General features: G+C 37.0%; 1 protein-coding gene across 8 annotated transcripts in view; it reads right to left on the reverse strand.

Annotated features, from left to right (window-relative positions):
* The window catches only part of PLEKHA7 (pleckstrin homology domain containing A7), a 140,059-nt gene that overhangs the window by 29,519 nt on the left and 89,562 nt on the right, over window positions 1–20,978 (reverse strand). For 7 of the 8 annotated variants that reach the window (XM_042814688.1, XM_042814693.1, XM_042814689.1 and 4 more), the window contains 6 exons: window positions 19,990–20,062; window positions 18,707–18,807; window positions 12,310–12,488; window positions 9,870–10,355; window positions 4,132–4,648; window positions 2,014–2,100 (listed from right to left, as the gene is read on the reverse strand). In XM_042814688.1, coding sequence (XP_042670622.1) covers window positions 2,014–2,100; window positions 4,132–4,648; window positions 9,870–10,355; window positions 12,310–12,488; window positions 18,707–18,807; window positions 19,990–20,062 — 1,443 coding nt within the window. The remainder of the gene's footprint in view (window positions 1–2,013; window positions 2,101–4,131; window positions 4,649–9,869; window positions 10,356–12,309; window positions 12,489–18,706; window positions 18,808–19,989; window positions 20,063–20,978) is intronic. The other variant, XM_042814690.1, reaches the window with a different exon arrangement.

Consider the following 20,978-nt stretch of genomic DNA (forward strand, 5'->3'; position numbering starts at 1 on the left):
ATACACAACACACAAACAATACATTTTCATTTATTTTTTTCAAGCCCAATTTCTGCTGGCTATCCCTTCATCAAAAAAGATGATGGAGTTGTCCTCCAGCACAATATATCTCTAGGAGAAGTTTTCTACCTAACTGAATGGCGCATATAAGTAGAAGCCAGTATATAAAAATAATTGGAACACTTTTTGATCTGGTTTCACATGCGTCTTAAGATAAGCACTCCATTTAAGAAAGGCAAGAAATAAGCTTCATGAATAGAACACTAAAGATCTCACTCGTGATTGGAAAATCCATTTCACTTTTTAAGTGAATTAATTCAACTTGATCCCTCTTTTTCAGTGGCTCACCCCAACTGTTGTCAGTTTAGTCGAACAGGTACATTCAACTAGTAATGTCTTCCTTAGAATCACTTCAAGAAAAGCATACACAGATGTCATTTGAAAGTTACTTCTTTTTCCAAAGAGGTGTTTGTGACACATAATGAAGTAAAACTTAACTGCTACAAGTGGACTTGGTAAGAAGCCAAAATTCCTACAGTTCTTGCTGAAATTCTGACAATTTCCTACTCTGAGTTCACTAAAAATCAGACTAAAAGAAAAGTACAACTATACCGTTCTCCAGCTTGTGCCAACAAGACTGTGCATTTAAAAAAGGAAAGAAAACCCTTGCTACAGTGAAATCGACACAGTCCACTTACATTTCTTTAGACGCCGTCACCTAAATTATTGTACCTCCAAAAGTACCTTTTGAATCTGCCAGAGGCTTTGACTAGAAAGTATGCCCATTTTTAAGAAGAAGTCCTTATTATTATAGACCATCTTAGTGCAATTGTTCTGTAGGTGAGGTAAGGAAAGTAAACTTTTCCAAATTAAAAAAAAACATCTTGAATTCTAGGCCAATATAAAGTCTCCACCAATTCCAAAAAGAGTCACCATGTTTTATTCCTATTTTTGAGGCTCTAATATAAACCAGTGTGCTCTTCAAAAACATTTGTTTCATCCCACATTCAAGTTTCGTACATCAATGCAATCAAGAGCACCGTTCATGGTTCAAGGTGCCCACGAATCTTTATGAGATAATGTTCACCTGCAGAACTGATAGTTACAAGATCATATGAAGATACAAACTGGCTGATGCATTTTAACTTGCAGGTGTGGCAGCACATGGTACAGGGAGCCAATCTCACCATGAAAGCAGCACGAAGAAATGGTTTTGCTGTAGAATGAGCATATCTAATCTTGTAACACACATTTCTGAAAATGCAGCATTTTCAGAAATAGTACAAAGAGGAAGTATACATAACACTTTGAAACATACGCACTGGTACTCTGTAGATTCAAATGCTTATTTCCGACAGCAAGAATAGCAAAGAAAAACTGCAAATGATCTGGGCATTGCAGAATACCAGAGAATGGGCAAGAAAGCACAGACCCAAGCATGCCACTGACGAAGCGTTTGCAGAGTCACAAAATGTCATACGGTACAGATGAACCAAGCAGCAGCTGACCTGATAGGTGGAATTAGTTGGCAAGTGCTGCAGTAATTGTGCGATTGTGTAATTTCGTATACTAGCCAACTTAGCCTGATGTCTCCTTAATCGAATGAGAAGCAATGTTAGCTCTTCAGGCTGCAGGTATTTAGACACATTGTAAAGAGGAAATTAGCAGTCTTCAGGAAGAGTAACTGTAATTATGTTTTTCACCTCAGTGCCCAGAAAGCAGTTACTTGACATGGTTAAGCAATTATTTCATTAACTCTGCATTTGGTCAAATAAACATAATAGAAGTTGAATCCTGTAATAATAGCTCACTCCTGTTCACACACAAATAAGAGCAAAATCCCTACGGGCGTTATTATTCCTACACACTGCTTAAGTTCAAGTTTCACATTCAAGTTATTTATGTTTTAATTAATGAAAGAAAGAAAACCAAACTAGGAATGAGCAGGATTTTAAAACTTAACTACAACACAATGATCACATGAAAGGCAAAGAAATTGCTCCTTCAACTTACCGACTTGCCATGCAAACTTGGTGCGCTCACAGTATGGGTCATGTAGCCCATAGCTGGCATCGAGCGTCGATCAATGTGAGTTGAGCTCTGTAAGAAGCCCCAGGCAGAATTATAAGCATTGTCTCAAGTGAGATGTATGCTGTACTAGAGGGAGCATTCTGAAGATATGCACCTCTGCTATAAATTTTCTGTTCGAATCCAAGCCATGCTTAGATCAGGGGCAAGCCGAATCCTCCAATAATTATGCAGAACTTATAAATGAACAAATACAACAAACGTAGAACCTGTGATGCTGGACAGGGCAGTGGATTCTGGCAGCACAAGCAGCTTCAGAAGCATGTGCAAAGCTGCTTTCACCAAGTCAAAAAAGAACACTCAAAATTTTCCACACCCCCCCACATATTGTCTCCCAGAGAAAATCTGCTTGGCTTAACACCTTTAAACAGCAGGCTTGTGCACCATACAGTAACAACTGTGAATGTCCTCCTTTAGCTATGGAGCAGTTCTCCACTGCTAAGCCACTGACAGGAGTGACACCTTGTGGCAAGGGGTCCCATTAATACCAGGTTGTATTAAGTGATTTCTTCTGTCTCTTTCTGCTTATACTATAAGTACCCATTTCACATCCATTCTTCCATCTTTCCCTTCATGCCAAGCTCTTATGGCTTTCTTAAAGGCAGACCAAATGTCTGAAGATTTGCTTTTATTCCTGTCTGAATCTCACTTAATTCTGTTTTGTTCTGGGCTGTTTTGTTGGTTTTTTTTTTGTTTTGTTTGTTTGTTTTTGTGGGTAGAATTAAATGAAGCGTTCCATTAAGGGGGAGTATCACACACTTCTGTAGACATACACATTTAAATGTAAAATGATGCTGCGTGCTTACATACAAGAACACAAACATTTTTCCTCAAGAAACCTCTGCAGAGAAATCTGGCAGTGAAATTTTGTTTTCATATACGGCTTCATATAAAAATCAATGTGACATGAAAAGATTTTTATTTTCTAAGTAAAATTTATGCAGCTACACCACACAGGAAGGAAGGAGACTACTAAACATACCCTCATAGGGGATGTAATGCTGCTTCAATTTCAACGTAGAGAAACTAATGTTTGATATAACAAGAGTTTATAATTTTCAGTGCTGCATATCACCAAACTGCTTCATTCCCCAACTCAGAATTATAAATGCTGAAAGACATCTGACAGCTACACAGCATATACTAGGAAAAATCTGCTGTGCATGATGAAGTTGGCACACAACTGAAATTCACGGTCCTGAACTCATGCTGAGTTTGTGAATGTACAAGACTCTTTCTTGGCAAATACTTTCCCCAGCAGAGCTCATGTTTGAGGTTAAAGAATTGGCTGAATGCAGAGGCTTTTATTTCCACTTATTCCAGTGTAAGTCCTACCAAGACAAGCAAGTTCTACATTGATTCAATCCTTAATTTCCCTAGTTTTCTCAGACAAGTAGAGCCACACAAAGTACTAAGCGAAAAAACCTCTGTCACCTCTGGAGAAGAGGTTAAAAAAATGCCTACAGTCAATCACACTTAAATTCTGCAGAAGGTTAAAGTTTAAGACCAACGCTACCTGACTGTAGTTAGTCCAGAGCTATCAACTCTGCAAAGCATGTAAACTGTCAAATGCATGAAAAAAAAATAAAAAAGCGATGCTTTCAGCTGGATTAGCTATATGACCAACTATACAAGCAAAAGGTTAAGAGAAAGTAGAATGGCCAACACTTAAAACCACAACTGTAAGTACAAATCAAAGACGTGCTCATCCTGCTGTCTTTTATATTATTCTCCACACTATTCATTGAAACACTACAATTTGTATATATTTTATATATACACACACACACCTCCCACGTTTTGAATGAAAATATTCCAAGTCAGTATGATGAGTCACTAATTTGCCTTTCCAAAAACACACACACAAATGAATCTGAGATAATCATAAAGATATGAGTTTTAGGAGAAAATTACCCACTGTGTTAACTCTCACAGCTTGCAAGATCTTTCAGGCAGGATGCAACAAAAATTACTAAATTAAACAATCAACATATCACGGTACATGTAAAATAGCTTGAAATTATTGTTATGCTGCATACAAACCTTTAGAGCATTACTTTGAATCTTCCTAGGTGATCCAGCAAAAGGACTGTCTACAGTCTGTCTCTCGTCAGATGGTTTAACTGTAAGCCTTTCTGCAGGAGTGTGCGGTCTCCTCGGGAGAAAGCTTTTTGGAGGTCCAGGTGGAGGAATATCAGATGGAGAGGGTGGAACAGATACTGATCGTGGAACATCCAACGAACTTTTTGACTTACCCCGATCCATAAAATCCGAAGAGCCTACATAAAGCGGGGCAGTGGGGCTGCCATGCTTAAATTGCTGTCTCTGCTGCCACTCATAAAGCTGCCAAACAGTTCCATCCTTATTTGCTTTCCTTTCCTCCTGGGACATCTTCAAGTGGCTAACACGATCTTGTGCGTACTTGTAGTCACTCGGCAAATTGCGACTCAGTGGCGGTGAGCTCCCTGAAGGCTGCCTGGTATTCTTTGGCAAAGTGTGATAGTTTTCAGAAAAAGGTGGATTGGGACCCTGGCGTGTGAGAGTCAGATCAGAAGCAAGGCTGGGAAGGGGGGAAAGAAAAGAGTAAAACTTTAGCATACAAGGAGTGGCTGATAAATAAAAATTATAGTAGAAGATAAACAAAATAAACTCTGGGATGACATTAGCTACAGGACTCCAAATACAGAACTCCTTCAAAAAAAGTTCACAGAAACTATTAATAAGTTAATGAAATCTACACTGCAAAAAAACATTACACTGAATTCATGTACGGATGCAAACAGTATAAACAGAGGCTTTTAATTGTGTCTAACCTGAATGACCTAGCAGAGATAATCATAAGGGACAGCTGCATTACCTTTACTTAGACCAAAATGAGTGTCAAAACACAAAGAGAGAAATTACTGTTAGTTTTAAAGAGAAAATCTTCAAATTAAAAATAAGGATTTTTTCCGAAAGCCTCCTCACCACCAGATGGTGCAGTCTGCAAACAGCAAATACAAGCTTGTTGCAAACAATTACCTTCAAGTGTGAGAAGAAATCTCACTCACCACGGAATGAGTGTCTTACACATTTTTTGCTTCGTTAACATGAACAAAAATTAAGAATGAGCTCCAAGTTCCCAGGTCGGTACGATTTACTTTCATCTGATCAAATGCTATGAGTTCTACTACCATTTTAAGCAGCACAAGGATGAGCACCAAAACTTACTGACAAACTAGAATATAAACAGAGTCACTACATGTTGATATTAGTACTGCTTCCAAAACTCTAGAAATCACTCTGTATCCACCAAGAGATTTGAGACAGAATTTGGGGAAAGTTTTGATAAAGTGTACTTAGAAGTAGGAGAAGGATCTAAGTCAAAATGTCTCCATAGCCTCATGCACAGGAACCTGCTTGTCTCATTTCTCATTCTACAACTAAACATTCATGAGTTTCCTCCTTGCAGTCACTCATCTCTTGCTTTAGCATTCCCAAACAGGAAACCATTCTGCTACATTTGCCAGAGTAACAATACAAACAAAAACAAACGAAATCAGTCAAATAAACAGACACACACACACACACACACACACACACACACACACAAAATCATCTCACAAACAGAAACAGCAAACAAAAAAACCTAAACTCAGAGCAGATTCCTCGCTTCACTCAGTAGGCTTCACTCTCTGCATGAGAATGAGATCTGGTACAGAGCGAACTGCAGGAATTCCATGCCAACAAAAGGGCAGGTTGAAAAGGAGCATCTTTGTCCAGCATCCAGGAATAAGAGAAGCATAGCTGAAGCAGGAAAAAAAAGAATTGATATCCGTAACTGTTGCTCAATAGTTGCCTCTACGTGTTTCTACTTGAAGGATTTGGCATTGCTGGACTGTGTTAAAACACTGCTCTTGAGAACGTCCATACAGACGTGTTACTTACGAGAAAGCAGAATAACTGCTGTACTTTGCACAGAGGATTACAAATTCTTAAAAGTTCTGCTCTCTCACATGTTACCTAGAATTCCAAAATACAGGTAAAACAAGCAGGCAGGATGGAACAGAGGCAACTAAAAAATCAGCATTTAGTGGTCAAGTAACCTCCTCTGCATTACTTCCTATATTTCGAGCTGCCAATTCTTTCCACATGAAGATCAAAGCAGCTATTAAAAATGTATTTTCTCCAGATAGAAATGAGAACTGAGAAAACTAGGAGCAGCAAAAGCTTCAAAAATACATTTGAGACAGGCATGAAGATGACTTTCCTGTGGAAAAAAAGGGGAGAGGCTCTTCCAAAAGCCAGTTGTTCCTATACTCCATCCTAGTGAAGTCCTCACAAAGACACCACCAAGTTCTGTACGCTGCAAACCATCCATGTGCAGTTATGCTCCAATCAGTCATAAAAGGGTGAGGTGTTCAGATGAGCAGCAATTACTGTTAGTCAATGAAGTCAACGGGGCTAGCAGCTGTAGGAGCAGAAGCAGCCTGAAAACAACATCCTGAGTTGTTTTTTTTGTTTGTTTTTTTGGGGGGAGGGGATCCTTTATTTCTAGGAAGAAAAAAATAAAGTCTGAGAGGAATTAAAAACAGTTTGGATTAGAGCCATGTTTCAAGCAGTAGGAAGCATTGACTTTATGTAATTCTTCAGCCTATAAAAGCACTGTATGCTATAAAAAAGAAGAAAGTTGCACACTGCGTGGAGAACGTCATGCTCCCTTGATGCAACTGCGTAGATACAGGCAGGCTGTAATTTCTCATTGCATGAAGTAGGGACAAACCACCAGCTAAGACAACAAATAGGCTTTAGTCAGGTGGCACATCTGCTACACAAGATTTCAGACCCTTAAAAACAGTGTGTTATATAAAAACAAGCACCAAGATGACATACAAATTTCTAGAAAAGGGAAGGAACAATGTCCTCAAATAACTCAAATTACTCTCTTATGAACAGTGAACAATGGCTTCTCTCAAAGACCAACAGTAAAACGAACAGAGATAATCTTGAGACTCTCATTCTCTTGAATGATAAGGTATAAATAATCTAAAAAGGAAAGCAGACAGTGAAGAGTGAAAAAAGGGCCTGATGCCATATTACAAGACTATTTAGCATGGAAGTTGTTCAACATCAGCAGTGGGAAGCAATTACACAGACAGTACTGTAAAAAACAAAGATAAATGTCCAAAAGAAAACAAATACCATTATTGGAAACACCATGTGCATTCATGAGAATACACAGAAACTGACAGACATGTGATGTTTGTTCCTTAACTCAGAAAGGAACACAAAGTTCTGCACAAGAAAGTATGTTTAATACTCTATTACTGTATTTGCAAAAAATAAAAATATTAAAAAAAAATTCCTCAACATGACTTCATTTTGTTCAGAAATCTTACATTTATTTTTATCAGATTTTTTTTTTTTTGTTAGTGCAAGTAAATAGTGAATTCACTATATCTACCCACACACTGAAATCCAGTCAGAGACTAGTAATTTCTAGATAGCTGTTGGCTCTGACTTTCAATTATTTAAAATGCCTTTCAAGCATCTTTCCAAACTCTGTATTTCTCCTGGAGGCTGAGATGAACCTTACTGAAGTAGCCTATTGAAGAGAACAGAGAGGGTTTGGGTGACAGCATTGGACCACAGTGCATCTAACAGCCATCAAGGAGAGATGCATCTCTGAAGTGACTGACAGTTAACATCTGTTAGCTCAGCAAACAATTCTGAGTGCTTTATAAAAAGAGGAAGTAAAATACCTATTTGAGAGATCTAAATATCTATACAGAGTGCAATCCTGCAAAGAATTATTGAACCAGCTGATGTATTTGTATGAGACACATAACTAAGAGAGCTCTTTCTTGTCATAGTCAGCTTGCTGGCAGACACTGCATCTTTATACACCTCAGCCAGGAGAAGAACTGTACTCAGTTTGTATTCAAAAATTCTGAAGGCTAAGTCCTAAGAGGTTCTTTATTTGTAACATTTCAGTAACCATGAAGCAATAAGAAATTAAGTGCTCCACTCACGCTAAAAGCAAAATGGAAATTCACTGAAATGATCACCTCTATTTTAAATTTCTATATCCTGAAATCAAGAGTACATCAGACAACTGCCATACCACTTATAAACATCACTTCAGTGCACTGCAACAACCTCAACAGACACCACGTATAAGATTGAGCCATTAATCTCTGAGAAATAACATGCAATTCAGATGCAAAGAACGTAATGCCATTTGTCAGGGGAAGAGAAGGAAAACAAGGTCACCTGAGCTAAAACACAACGGAAATAAAGTTTGTATAAATTACCAAAAGACACAGATTTTGGCTACATCGCTGCAGTTACACCCCTGAAGGCTCCCTGCATGTTTGGTGGTGCCAGCTGAGGCAGCTGTTTTATCTAGGGCACCTACAGCAGCACCACCACACAGCACAGTGCCTGGTACACACCCCGAGTCAATCTTACTGGAAAGACCAGTAGGGGAGAAAACAGTGCTTACTTCAATATTAGTCAAGGCTGTTCAGTGCCTACATTTCAGATGTGAAAAGCACCGATGAAAATTTCATTCAGCACTGGGTAGCTTGATAGTTTTCTGGATCACTTTAGACTGATACCTCTGTGCATGTACAGAACAAACACACCAAAGCCTTTTTTTCCCCCATTAATGTTACATTTTTTTTCAGGAAGCACTGACAAGCCAAGCAAATAAAAAGAGATGTAAACTGACTCTAACATTCTAAAACAAATTAAGTAATACTGAGAAGCACAAAAGCTTCTTTAAGGGTAATCCCAAAAATAAGAGTAGAAAAATGGATTTCCAAACAGAATTAGCAAGCCTTGAATTTCTCACTGGATCTATGATGACAAGTGTTAAGCTCAGTAAGTATTAAAAAAAGTCCAAAATGTTTTTTCCTCCTAAAATCATATGCAAGTATCTCCTATTGTTCTATATTACAATTAGATTTTAAGAAATATCTAAGACAGTAATTCAGTCAGCTACCTCTATCTGCCTCACATGCAGCACAGAGCTGAGCTGTGCTTCTTGCCACTTGACCTAAGTTGACATCTGACACATATAACCATCACTCCATCACCATGCACTAGTGATGCAATTGAGAGACTTCCAAATTCCAAAAGTGCATTCCAGCTTTCTGCACGACTTCTGTAATTTTCAGGGACTGAATAGGGAAAAGAGAATCCTGGAAACCATGAGAGCATCCTAGGATTTTTTCATTAACAAAATGAACAGAGACTTTTCAATACGTGACATGCGCATTAACCACAAATGCAGAGATCTGATGTATAGAAACAAATGGATGTTGGGAAGAGGAGCACAAGAAAAAACAGCATTCTATGTTTTTTTTTTGCTTTTAAGTGGAATGACAATCTATATGTCACCTTTTGTAGATGTTTATGAATAAGAGATAACTGAAGTCTCCACTTCCTTTTCTTACTCCTCTATTTCAGCAAATAAATAGTAAAGAAGTTTTTAAGTATCAGTGATGAAAACCTGTGTTGCTGTTTTCTCTTTTTTAAAGGCACTCTAATCTCACCTTTTTAATTTACAACACAGTGACAACATAAGAGGAATTTGATTAGCCAATCCTATATTGACTTTCCCATGAGATAAACACCTGAAAAATACCATTGTGCACTAGAAAAGAGAAAGCAAGTTTTGTTATGTATTGCCTCTGTATTGTTCCAGTTTGCACTGAATATATTCCAAATGCATATTTTCCTTTATATTAGGAACATTCTGTTTGGCAGTCTATTTACAGACAGGGCCTATTACTAACCTTTTTGTATCTCCTTTTTGGACCTTTACCCAGTGCTCCACTTGAGCCATATTACTTTTTCTTTGAATCTGTTTATCTGGATTTGTCCTGGGAACAAACCCTCTTTTATATGAGCCGGTACCATTCTGCTCCACTAGGCCAGCACTCATACTTAATGAACTAGGAAGCGTTCCATTCTTCTCAATGGGCACAGACTGAGCTACTTGGGATCGTGGTGCATTCGTTAAATCTGGAAATAATGAATCAGCTTCTGTTAACGCATGCTTAGCCTTTCCCTTCTTAGTTTCTAGAGCTTCTTTCCTGTGGATATAACGCTCCTCCTCTTCTTTGTCTCTTCTTATCTCCTCACGCTTATCATATCCAAGCATTTCAGCAGATTTTTGGTAACTTTCTTTTGTGTCGGTAATCTCTGCCTTCACACACACTTTACAGGCATCCACATGATTGACTTGGGGAACAGCTCGTTGATCCGCCTTTTCAGTTTCTCTGAAAAGAAAATATATGTTGGTAATGAACACCATTTAGCCGTCAGAAGTTGATGCACTCTCGTTAATATTTTAGAAAGGATAGCTAGAAAAGCACCTTCTCTAGGTTGTACTGAATTTGACAGATGTTAAGACAGATATGGTCAACAAAACTCAAGTTATTATCCCAGTCAGACGAAAGTTACCTCTGCAGGAATCTTTTATATGCAGCTGTAAAATAACTGAAAATATTAATACTGTATGAAAATTGTTCAACTTGTGTAATGCTACATACAAACAACCATAGAAAAAGATATCTTCCTATCCTAGGAAGCACAGAAAGCCAAAAAGTAGAAAACCAACTGCCAACTGTGCATCTTAAAGTGAAAAAATGTCTTTCATATATTCATAGATTCCCTAGAGACTAGTAATTTCTGGCTAGAGGACAGACCATCTACATTTGATTCTGTACTGCCATTGTCTATGAAAACTACAGTACTGCTATTCCCAAACAAAGTTAAATCAAATCTCAGTTTTCCCTAAAACACACCATTCATGTTAGTTTACCATCCAAATATTTCAAAAGTTCCATACCAGAATTCCTGATACCAAATTTGCAATGCACTACAAAATGTCTAAGGGTCCAAAAAGCTTTACACTGCTTTTGACACACCTTTCATTTGCTATTTTCTTCATCTCTTTATAGTCATAAACTTCCCTACCTCTAACAGTTTAATAGTAGCATCGTTCTCATTTTCTCTAAGCTATGTTTCCTTAAAGCTTTACAGAAGGTGGATTTCCAAGTAAATGTCACAAAACAATAGTTTTCACCTCACTCTGATAGTGTCATAAAATTGTCTACTAGGAGAGCACTGAGCAATCTGATCAAGCTGTGGACATCCCTGCCCATTGCAGGGCAGTTGGATGAGGTGACCTTTTGTTCCTTTCACCTCTAAGAATTCTATTATTTTGTGATGATTTTGGAACTATCAATACTTCTAATGTGCCAGGCTTCCACAATTTTTCTTTCAATTACTCCTATCCTTATAAAGGACATAAAGAATAACAAGTAACAGGTCTCACATTATTCGAAATTAAAACTAATTCCAGAAAATTTTAACGAAAATCATATAGTGTGTAAAAGTCCAGAAGGGATGTTAGACTTTTGCTTATACTGTATTATATTTACTAGAAGCAAGCACTAGTGCAAGATACCCTGAGAAACTGCACTATGACATTTCAATTCTCAGAGTGCCATAGATAAAAAGCAGGGCTACCTCACAGTACAACAGAGGCTTCTTTCACAAGGGCTCGAAGGGAAAGAATCACACTAAAGTCAAAACTTAATCAAGAAAATTATACCAGTTTTAAGAAAAGGGAAAAACTGGAAGCCCATGAAGGCACAGCGCTTCAAGCACTGTTAAAGAACCAAAGTACATCCTTCTTTTAAAACTGCACTTTTTTCTAGACTGAGGAAAATATTTAACTCATACTAAAGGCCATCAAATTAAGCCAAAAATAAGCAAGTTAATGTCTGCATAAATTAGCTAATAAACATAGCTCTGTGCATTTGTCATGTACTCATTTTTAACATTCTTTTCCCTCTTAGGAAGGCTCTGATCCTAGTTCTAAACACTTAGCTGAAATGACTCGCTGCTTTTTGTTCTTTCCCTTCTATTTACCTTCCTTACAGCTGCCATTTGGCTGTTGCATGCGTATGAATTTTTCTCACAAACAATTGCAACTTCAATTCCCTAAAAATACGTATATAGAAAAGAAATCCGTGTCATTAAACGGGGGCATACAGTCTATTTGTTGCTAACTAGCTGATCTGCAACAGGAACAAGTTGCAGAAATTACGAAGAATCATTTCTTTAAAATTGAAATAGGTTTCATAGCACACAGTTACAAGTTTCCCCTTCAGAAATCACCACCCAGTTTGTTTTCTAAGGTAGGAATTGGCCTATGGAACTTGCCTTCTCAGTGAAGAGCGTGTTTGCATAAGGGCAGCTTGGTTCATAGCCCGAATCCAGCTATTCATATCCTCCTGGGTATCTGCACTGAAGTAGTACGTCCGCATCCCTGAATGCTCTGCCTGAGAGCCAATAACAGAATTCTTATTATAAATATATGCCCGCATCCCTGTATGGACAGCCTGTCAGAAAAAGAAACAAAAACAAAACACAAAGAAATCAACATCGGACAGCACTGCTGTTTTCTCTCCACAATGTTTATTGCAACTTCTCCTGATATCTTTAAAATAAGTAAAACTTTCAGCATTCTTTGGCTGAAGTTAGGGTAAAATTATCATCTTGCCACAACTGGTAGCTCTGCAGCAAACACCAATGGCACTCTCTAAATTTTACTGAAATTCTTACCCACACTATTAGGCTACAAGTGCAGCATTTCTGTTTTTCATAGTAGGAACTTCCACTTTTTAAATTTTTCTTAATTGATGTTCCATTTACTGCCAATAACACACAAAACAAATTACACTAATTTTCACTGAGACACGTGTAAGTGAGCAAACCACCACAGCTTTCTTCATAAAGCAATTTAGTCAGACAAAACAAAGACAAAAATTGTACCATTCAAGCAATTAAACTGCTTCTTTAAGAACTGTTAAGATCTTTTTGTTAAAGCGTGCACTTGAGCCCTTTTATTAGCTGCAAAATCACAAGACTTACTGAGGAAGTTATCAACACAGATGGAGTTACTAAAGTGCATAAAATACTGACAAGCATCTCTGTATATCAAAATGTCCCATGAAATTCCACTGAAGACTACAGGTATTCAGAAATTTCTCAATAAACATATCAAACACCTAAATAGTAGCGCCGTGCACAAAATCATGTTTGAAGCGGGATGTCTGTGCAACTCTAGGCTAATTGAATTTAATCAAATCTTATCCGCCTTTGTATAAGGGATAGTATAAACATCACTATGTCACACAACTACGTTTCAAGACTAATATTTCCTCCAAATACCTTGTGGGTGTAGTTGCTGTTTAGCACTTCATATGCTCTTCACGTTCGTTAACAAAACTAGTAGGAAAAGACTGATTTCCCTATTTCTTTTCAAAAAGTTGAATCAAGTATGCTCAACACGAAAGCTCTTGCAAAAAAAATCTAAATAAAATAATTTAAATTGCTTTTAATAAAACTAAACCTGCTATACCAGAAAAAGCTAATGGCTAAGACAGCATCTTTTTCTTTTTTGAAGAGGGAAAAAAAATCTGAACAGAAGTCCAAGATTCTCTTCCTGCTCCGCAGCCTTTGCTTCCCACCTCCAGTAGCAGATAACAGAATACAAGGTGGTATCTCTTCCCACCATTAGGTAACCTAACTTAACAAAAGGAAGTAGCGTTTACATAAACGAAACAGTAGCTCTAATCAATTCCATATTTAGGAACCAAATGATTTATTTTCATGTGTTTGGCTGATTGAGTTTTTTGGGTTTTCTTTACTGTTGGGAGCCTTCTTGCTTTTCTGCCTTCTTGAAAATACCATAAGTGCTCCAAAAAAATTTTGGTTGGGAAGAACTTAAATCACTGCAATTTATAATTAACATTCAGTGCAAGAACACAGCAAGAAAAGCAGCTCCAGACAAAAAAGAAATCAGTGACTTCAAGTTAGACCTTATGTCTACATAATTCCTATATACACCATTTTGAGTCTAAAGGAGAAGATGCTAGAATACTGAAGTGAAGCAACTCTAGACTATACATGCACCAGTAGGATCCTAACCTTCTCTGGCTACAAGCTTGATGGAAATAATACAAACATAATAAACCAACAACGGGACTTTGGTTAACAAACTGGAGACTGTATACCCCCAGAAATACATGGATTTATTTCACTTGTATGTTATGTTCAACATAATTCAGTTGCCTTTCATGCTCCCTTTCAGTGGTGCATAATGAACACAGCTGATAGCATTGCTTAAAAGGCAATGGAGAAACAGAATAAAAACGCAAAGCATGTTGCACTATTCTCCTGTAAGGAACTGAAGCTATCGCAGCCAAAACCATTGATTGCTCCAGAAGGGAAAACAGAGATGGCTTACTGTTACCAACAGACCCGACATCTTGAAGTTTGCAATATATAAAATCAGTTGAAGGAAAATTCTGATACGTTTCAGTTACAGTCATTTATTAGTAGCATGTGTAATAAGTAGAAAGCCACTTTCTGCTCGTGTCTTGTAGCTGTCCCTCCTAGTAGACACAGAAGCCAGCATTTTTTTTTTTGTTGCTTGTTTTTAAAGCCACAGCTATTAGGATGACTACAGCACATGAACAAGCCTAAAACACAGCACGTGCCACACATACATAGTACACAACAGGGAAAAGTAATACCGGTACCTATTCATGCATTCAGACGCCTTAATGCAGATAGATTGAGAAGGGAAGCAGTCTCTCTCCCAAAATGCACAGGAGAAATGGACAGTAAACCCCAAAAGCATATCAATAAAATAAGACAGGGACAAAAAGTTAAGTTAAAATTGTGAAAAGATTCATGTTTCTAAAGAAAATATTCAATAAAAGATTATAGTAATATAAGTATACAGGAATAAGTATCTACAACTGCTATCTTTATTCCAAGTTGTTCTGAGGAGAGAAAAAGCCAGAGTTCACTGAATGGAGGGATGGCAAGAGGAACACTTTTTCTTTCCTTTTTTTTTTTTTTTTTTTTTTTTTAAATGAAAACCAGTGAAATTGTCCTGTCCCATTTGGTCTAAGCAGTGAACAGATATTTGCTTTAGTCTGTCTTGAGTATCAATAATGTAAATACATTGAAAAAACAGTAGAGTAGCATCTTCTTGGAGTAATGATTTGGCCTGGCTTCCTTGGCTCTGAGTGCCCCCACACTGACTGGCTAAACCTCTGAAAAAACACAAAGGATAGTATCAAAGTAAAAAGGAGTTTTATTTGTTTGGGTTTTAGCTCCAGTGTACTTCACATCTCTCACAGAGCATCAAAGCTTATTTCACTGACTTTATCTGGTGGCAAGATGTGCATATACATACTGACATCCACTCGCATACATTGGCTTTGCTTGAAGTTTTGCAGCTTTAGAGCAGACACTGGTAGACCTTCCAATTTTCAACAATTTGCATTAATGTCAGATTTATAAAATGAGTTTCTCATATTTTAACATATAAAATCAATTAAAGTATCTTTCCAGACAGAGAGCAGGAAGACTTCTAAAGAGACTGCAATTACATTATCTTCTATGAATTGCTAATATTTATATGTAAAATTGTATTACTAAGAGGCACAGTACATTCTCTATTTGTCACAAGGAATATTTCCAGCTATATATGAATGCCATGTGAATTTTTTCACAGCGAAGTCCAAACATAGCATTTGTGGTATCACACATCTATATCAGCAGATAACTACTATATGAAGAAATAGAACCATTAATTAATACTTCTAAGATATTAGCTACAGAACTGAATGTGTAAAGATCCTCAGTTTTAAAGGTCACCACACAAATTAATGACAGTAGTAACCGCAGGACTTTGCTTGGGAGAAATAAACAGTGTGAAAAGCTTGTCAAGATGGATACATAGAAGTGAAGTTGCTGATGAGAGCAATTTAATACACATATTCCCACACTTCCAACAAGTTTTGAATGCATCTGAACAGCCATATGCTTTTCTACAGGCCTGTCATTACCAAGTATTTAAAGATGACACAAAATGCATGGGTCCTTTGGAGGTGATGGAAGGGCAGAAGAACTTCCACAGGGAATGTTTTACTTGTTAAAGTAGACACCTACTTTACTAGTTTACTAGTAAAGACATACTTTAGAATTTGTCTTCTAACTGCATCATAGACCAAAAACATTCATGTATTTGCTAAGTAAAATTCCTCTTAGTTTTACAAAACGACATTTTCAGAGTTTGAACACTTACCTAGCTTCAACAACTCACTGCCACTTAAAAAAGCCATTTAAGTTGAAACCTCCACTGTAACAAACAATTTACAGCAACCAGAGTAAGTGACAGGCCAAATGCAAAAAGTGATGCTCTGCATTCTCCTACTCATTCGGGACTTAAATGTGAGAAAGTCCTATCTTTATTTCAGGCTTACTCCCGTTGAGTTTTCTATTTCTGGCTGTGCTACACTGAGACAGAATGTCCGTCTGTGCTTTGGCTATCAAAGCACACTGAGATTAGATAAAGGTAATGGCTGGTGAGTGATGGAATGCCATCATGGCCGTGCTCCCACCACAGTCAAGGCTGCCATTGCTGAATGTTGGTATCGAGTGGGGCCCAGGCAGCAGGAATCATTCAAAATCTGCCAACTGCCGTAAGAGCTGGTTCTAAATAAAATGAAACTGCATTGCAAGTGCTTGCTTCTCTATTAACTGAAAATCCCAGTTTATTGGCTCAAACTAATCTTCAGAAAAGATTCAGATTAAAGATTTAGTACAGCTCACATAGGTATAATATCTTGGAAGGATCAGGAGAAGTCTGCACTTGCTTCTGAATATATTTAACCACGTCATAACCATGGGTTCTTTTCTGCAGGGAGAAAGAGACACAACTCGGCAGTGGTGACCAACAGCTTGCCTACAGAACGCATCGTTTGGAAACTATATGTGTGTACGAATGATTTTAAATTAAAAGAGAGGATTTTTAGATTAGATACTAGGAGGAAATTCTTTACTCAGAGGGTAGTGAGGCACTGGAATAGGCTGCCCAGAGAAGCTGTAGTTGCCCCATTCCTGGAAAGCCAGGTTGGATGGGGTCCCGGGCAGCCTGATCTAGTGCCTGATTTAGTGTGTGGCAACTCTGCCCATAGCATGGGGCTGGAACTGAATGTTCTTTCAGGTCCCTTCCAACCAAAGCCACTCTGTGTGCATATCTACACATATCTACATGCACACACCCATTAAGATTCTTTCCCTAATGACTGATAGTCAGCTGAAGGTTAACAATCCTAAACCACGCTTGATTAACACATTAGCAAACACACTCCCATTAAATTAAAAACACTAAAACAACAAGATTCAAGCAGATACTACTGCTATTTCACCTACATTCCCAACCTGCACTAAGATTTATTCAATAGATGTAGAAGCCTAAGTATACATTAGGTCCTCATTTTGCGCCATGTGCTTCTGCCTCAAAAAAGGCTCAAAGAGAATTTCATGAATCGCATTTGTTCAAAATTGGAGTAAAATGATTTTTAACAAAGAATCCTCTGTAGCTTATCCTGCTATCTCATGTTCAATATATTTGAAAAAGTACAACAAATACTTCCACAAAAAGCAGCAGGTCTTTTTTTAAACACACTTCAAGTTAATATTTGTTTAATAAAATTCAAATCGTTGTACACTTGAAAATAAATCCTAATGCTACTACAAAAGGTAGTCTACCATTTAAAAACACCTAAAAAAAAAAATTGAAAGCTGAACAGATGTTTTCAGCAAATGCATAAAGAGAAAGATTTCTTTCAGATCTCTTAAACTACATCTGCTAAAAAATGAAAAAAAAATAGTTGTTTGTTTAGTAATATAGCTCACCTGCCACTTTAGTACACAGCAGAACAGGTTTTTTCTCCAAATACCAGCATAACAAATTTGCAAACATACACTGACATTTCTGATCTTTGCCTTAAAGCTGCAACTTGGACAATCAGGCAGGATTTTCTACTGTAAAGAAGGAATGAATTTTGTATTTCACTTCCTCCATAGATTTTTATAAGAGCTAATAGAATTTGAAATCATACAATTAAATTTCTTTTTAATTAAAAAAAAAACAAACAAACAAACAAAAAAAATCAACAGAACATTAAAGCTGCATTGAATGAGTGCTTTTACCTTAAAAAAAGAAAAAGAAAAAAAAAAGCAGAAAATTACTCAACATCCCTTAGGACAATTATCACTTCCAAAAAAGAAAGGAGAAATTGCATACTCTTTCTTCACTTGAAAGGAGGCAATTATATATCAGAAGTCAGTGTTGCTGTTTTATAACTATGAAAACTGAGCTGCCTTTTTTTTTAAAAAAAAAAAAAAGAAACCACAATAAAATTAAAATTTAAAAAGCCATCAGTCTATTATAAGATCAACCACCCTATAAAGAAAAAAAAAAATGTCAACTCTTTCAATATCTAAAAGCAGTGGAACAACTTAACATGAATTTCTAATTATCAATCTCTAAAGACGTCTATACACAGTAACAAATATTAAAAGCAATTTATAAGTAACAGAAAAGTGCTACGTGACATTTTTCAATAGACAAAGTCCCTTTGAAAAAAAATCATAATAGGAAAAAAGATATTTTTGCTTACAACAACATCATGATTTCTAATGCAAATAAGCATTTTAAAATATGGTGAGCTGCTAAGCTTTGCACCCATACCTTAAAAGAAAACTTGCGATTTATACGATCGTCAGGTCCAACAGGAGATATTACATAGCTGGGCAATGGTATGCTACCCAACACAGATTCTTCTCTGCTATCTGCAGAATAATAAAGAATAATTTTAAACAACAACAACAACAACAAAAAACACTAATTCACTGCACATTTCAGTGGAATATCAATACATTCTCCATTATGGACACAGAATGGTCTATTACAGAAGGACAACAGACAATAGGCATGAAGTCTGAATGTGAGAGAATTAAAATGGATATAAGGAAAAGAAATTTCTACAGGAGGACAGAGAAACAGTGTGACAGGATGACCAGGGAGGCTGTGTCATCTCCACCGTTGGAGGTTTTCAATGCATGAACGCATTAAGCCCCAAAGAGCCTGATCTGACCTCCTTTTTTTGGACTCTGGTTTGATGTTTGGATGCTCTTTGAAGTCTAAATTTTATTGTGACTCCATGGCAACAACACAGAAAAATGTTTCATTTTGAAAGAAGCAATATTGTATTTTTTTAATAATAAAGTAGGTGGGGGTTTTTTGTTTGTTTAATTTGGTTTGGGCAAAAGCAGACTTCCTGAACAAAGCTTATTTTGACAAATGAACTCTGATAGGCCATGTAACAGAAATGCCTTTCCATTTAGCATTTTATTATAATGAAAAAGCCCTATTACTATCAACTCTTAAGCAAACAGCAGGAGAAATATAGTGCCCACATCAGTTTGAGCTTAACATTCTACAACGTTTCCCAAAAATTGTAAAATCCTAATCAAAACCTAGAAATAACCTTATGTAATATTATACCATTATTCCTATTCAAAGTAAAATTGTGTTTAACCTGTAGAAATACTGACTACAGGATTTCTCACTCTTATGTTATCACTTGGATGAAAGCTGAATCGATGCCCTGATCTGGTTGCACTGTATTATCATAATCAGCCACACAGCCACAAGGAGGTAGGTAACAACTCCAAACATGGATGGAAAAAATCTTAAACTGGTATTGCTGCCAAATATTTTGTAACATAAGCCTTGGCATATAGGAAAGACAAGTTATGTGACAAAACATCATACAGCAGCCCCCTGGGTCCCCACCTCTGGCTTGAAATTTGCCACACCTTAAAGAGGAATGGGCAAATCCTTGCTTTACGGTGCATTCTGTTGGAACACCTAACTGTACCTGAAACATTCAACTAGCTTATACTTGCAGTGTGATTTGAATAGGTAAACTGTTACAGGCCAACTCAGAAGAGCTCTTATTATCTACTCACCTTTATAGTAAAACAAACAATAATCAGCAAGCACAAACCATCGTCTTTTCCATAATCGCATACCAGAACTGTCCTGAAACGGAAGAAAGGTGATACATTTTTTATCTGATGAGAATAAGAGCTTAACATGCAGTGCTGTATCAGTGAATAGCTTACCAGAAATCCACCCAAGTATGGCATTAATTACAAAAACAACCATTTTATATTTTAGCAAAATACTGTATACTCTAGAAGAAGTAAAGCATCCAACTATAAAACGATCAGGTTAGAATATTCACATTGCTCATTTTCACTAAGCAACTAAACTTACATCCAGAGTTCAGATAAACCCCATAAACAATCAGTGCATATTTTTATTGGACAGCTTTGTCCTGTAATAAAGAAACAAAGGTATGCATCCTGACAGCACAAACTCCAACAAGGATTGCCCTTAGATCAAGATGAAAATCTCTACGACTGTGAAATATGACCTCAAGTTTAAGACAACGATCTCCTGTAATTCTACAGTCCATTTTCTATACGTTACCCATGCCTAAAATGTAATTTAATAAATATTCCTAAGGAAATAGACCAGGATGCATAACACACAGACTTTAATGAAGTATAATTCAATATGCCTGTGGAGACAAATGTCTCCATATAACATACATCACCTTGTCAAAATGAGTAATATTTACATATAAATTAATTTTAGAAGCCTTTAAAATTGCCAAAATGTAACCTCAGCATGTACAACTGATTACACTGAAGGCTTTGATGAAACCAACTGCAGAGAAAGCATCTTTAGTCTTTAAGTGCTTGCAAGTAGAAGTAAGTGGACAGAAGGAAATAGCTAAATGAACACTATAGATACTATTTACTTATTTTTCCAGTCATATTAAGTATGCGATGACTTTCTTCCCTTTTCTTTTTCATGCTCTCAGCATAGTTCTGCCTCTGCCCTGAAAACCAATGGACTCACTTAGTGGATGTCAAATGGAACACGGATC

The sequence above is a fragment of the Centrocercus urophasianus genome, unplaced genomic scaffold (genome assembly GCF_019232065.1).
Source record: "Centrocercus urophasianus isolate 14NV4802_14NV808 unplaced genomic scaffold, USGS_Curo_1.0 seq_14, whole genome shotgun sequence".
Lineage (NCBI taxonomy): Eukaryota > Metazoa > Chordata > Aves > Galliformes > Phasianidae > Centrocercus > Centrocercus urophasianus.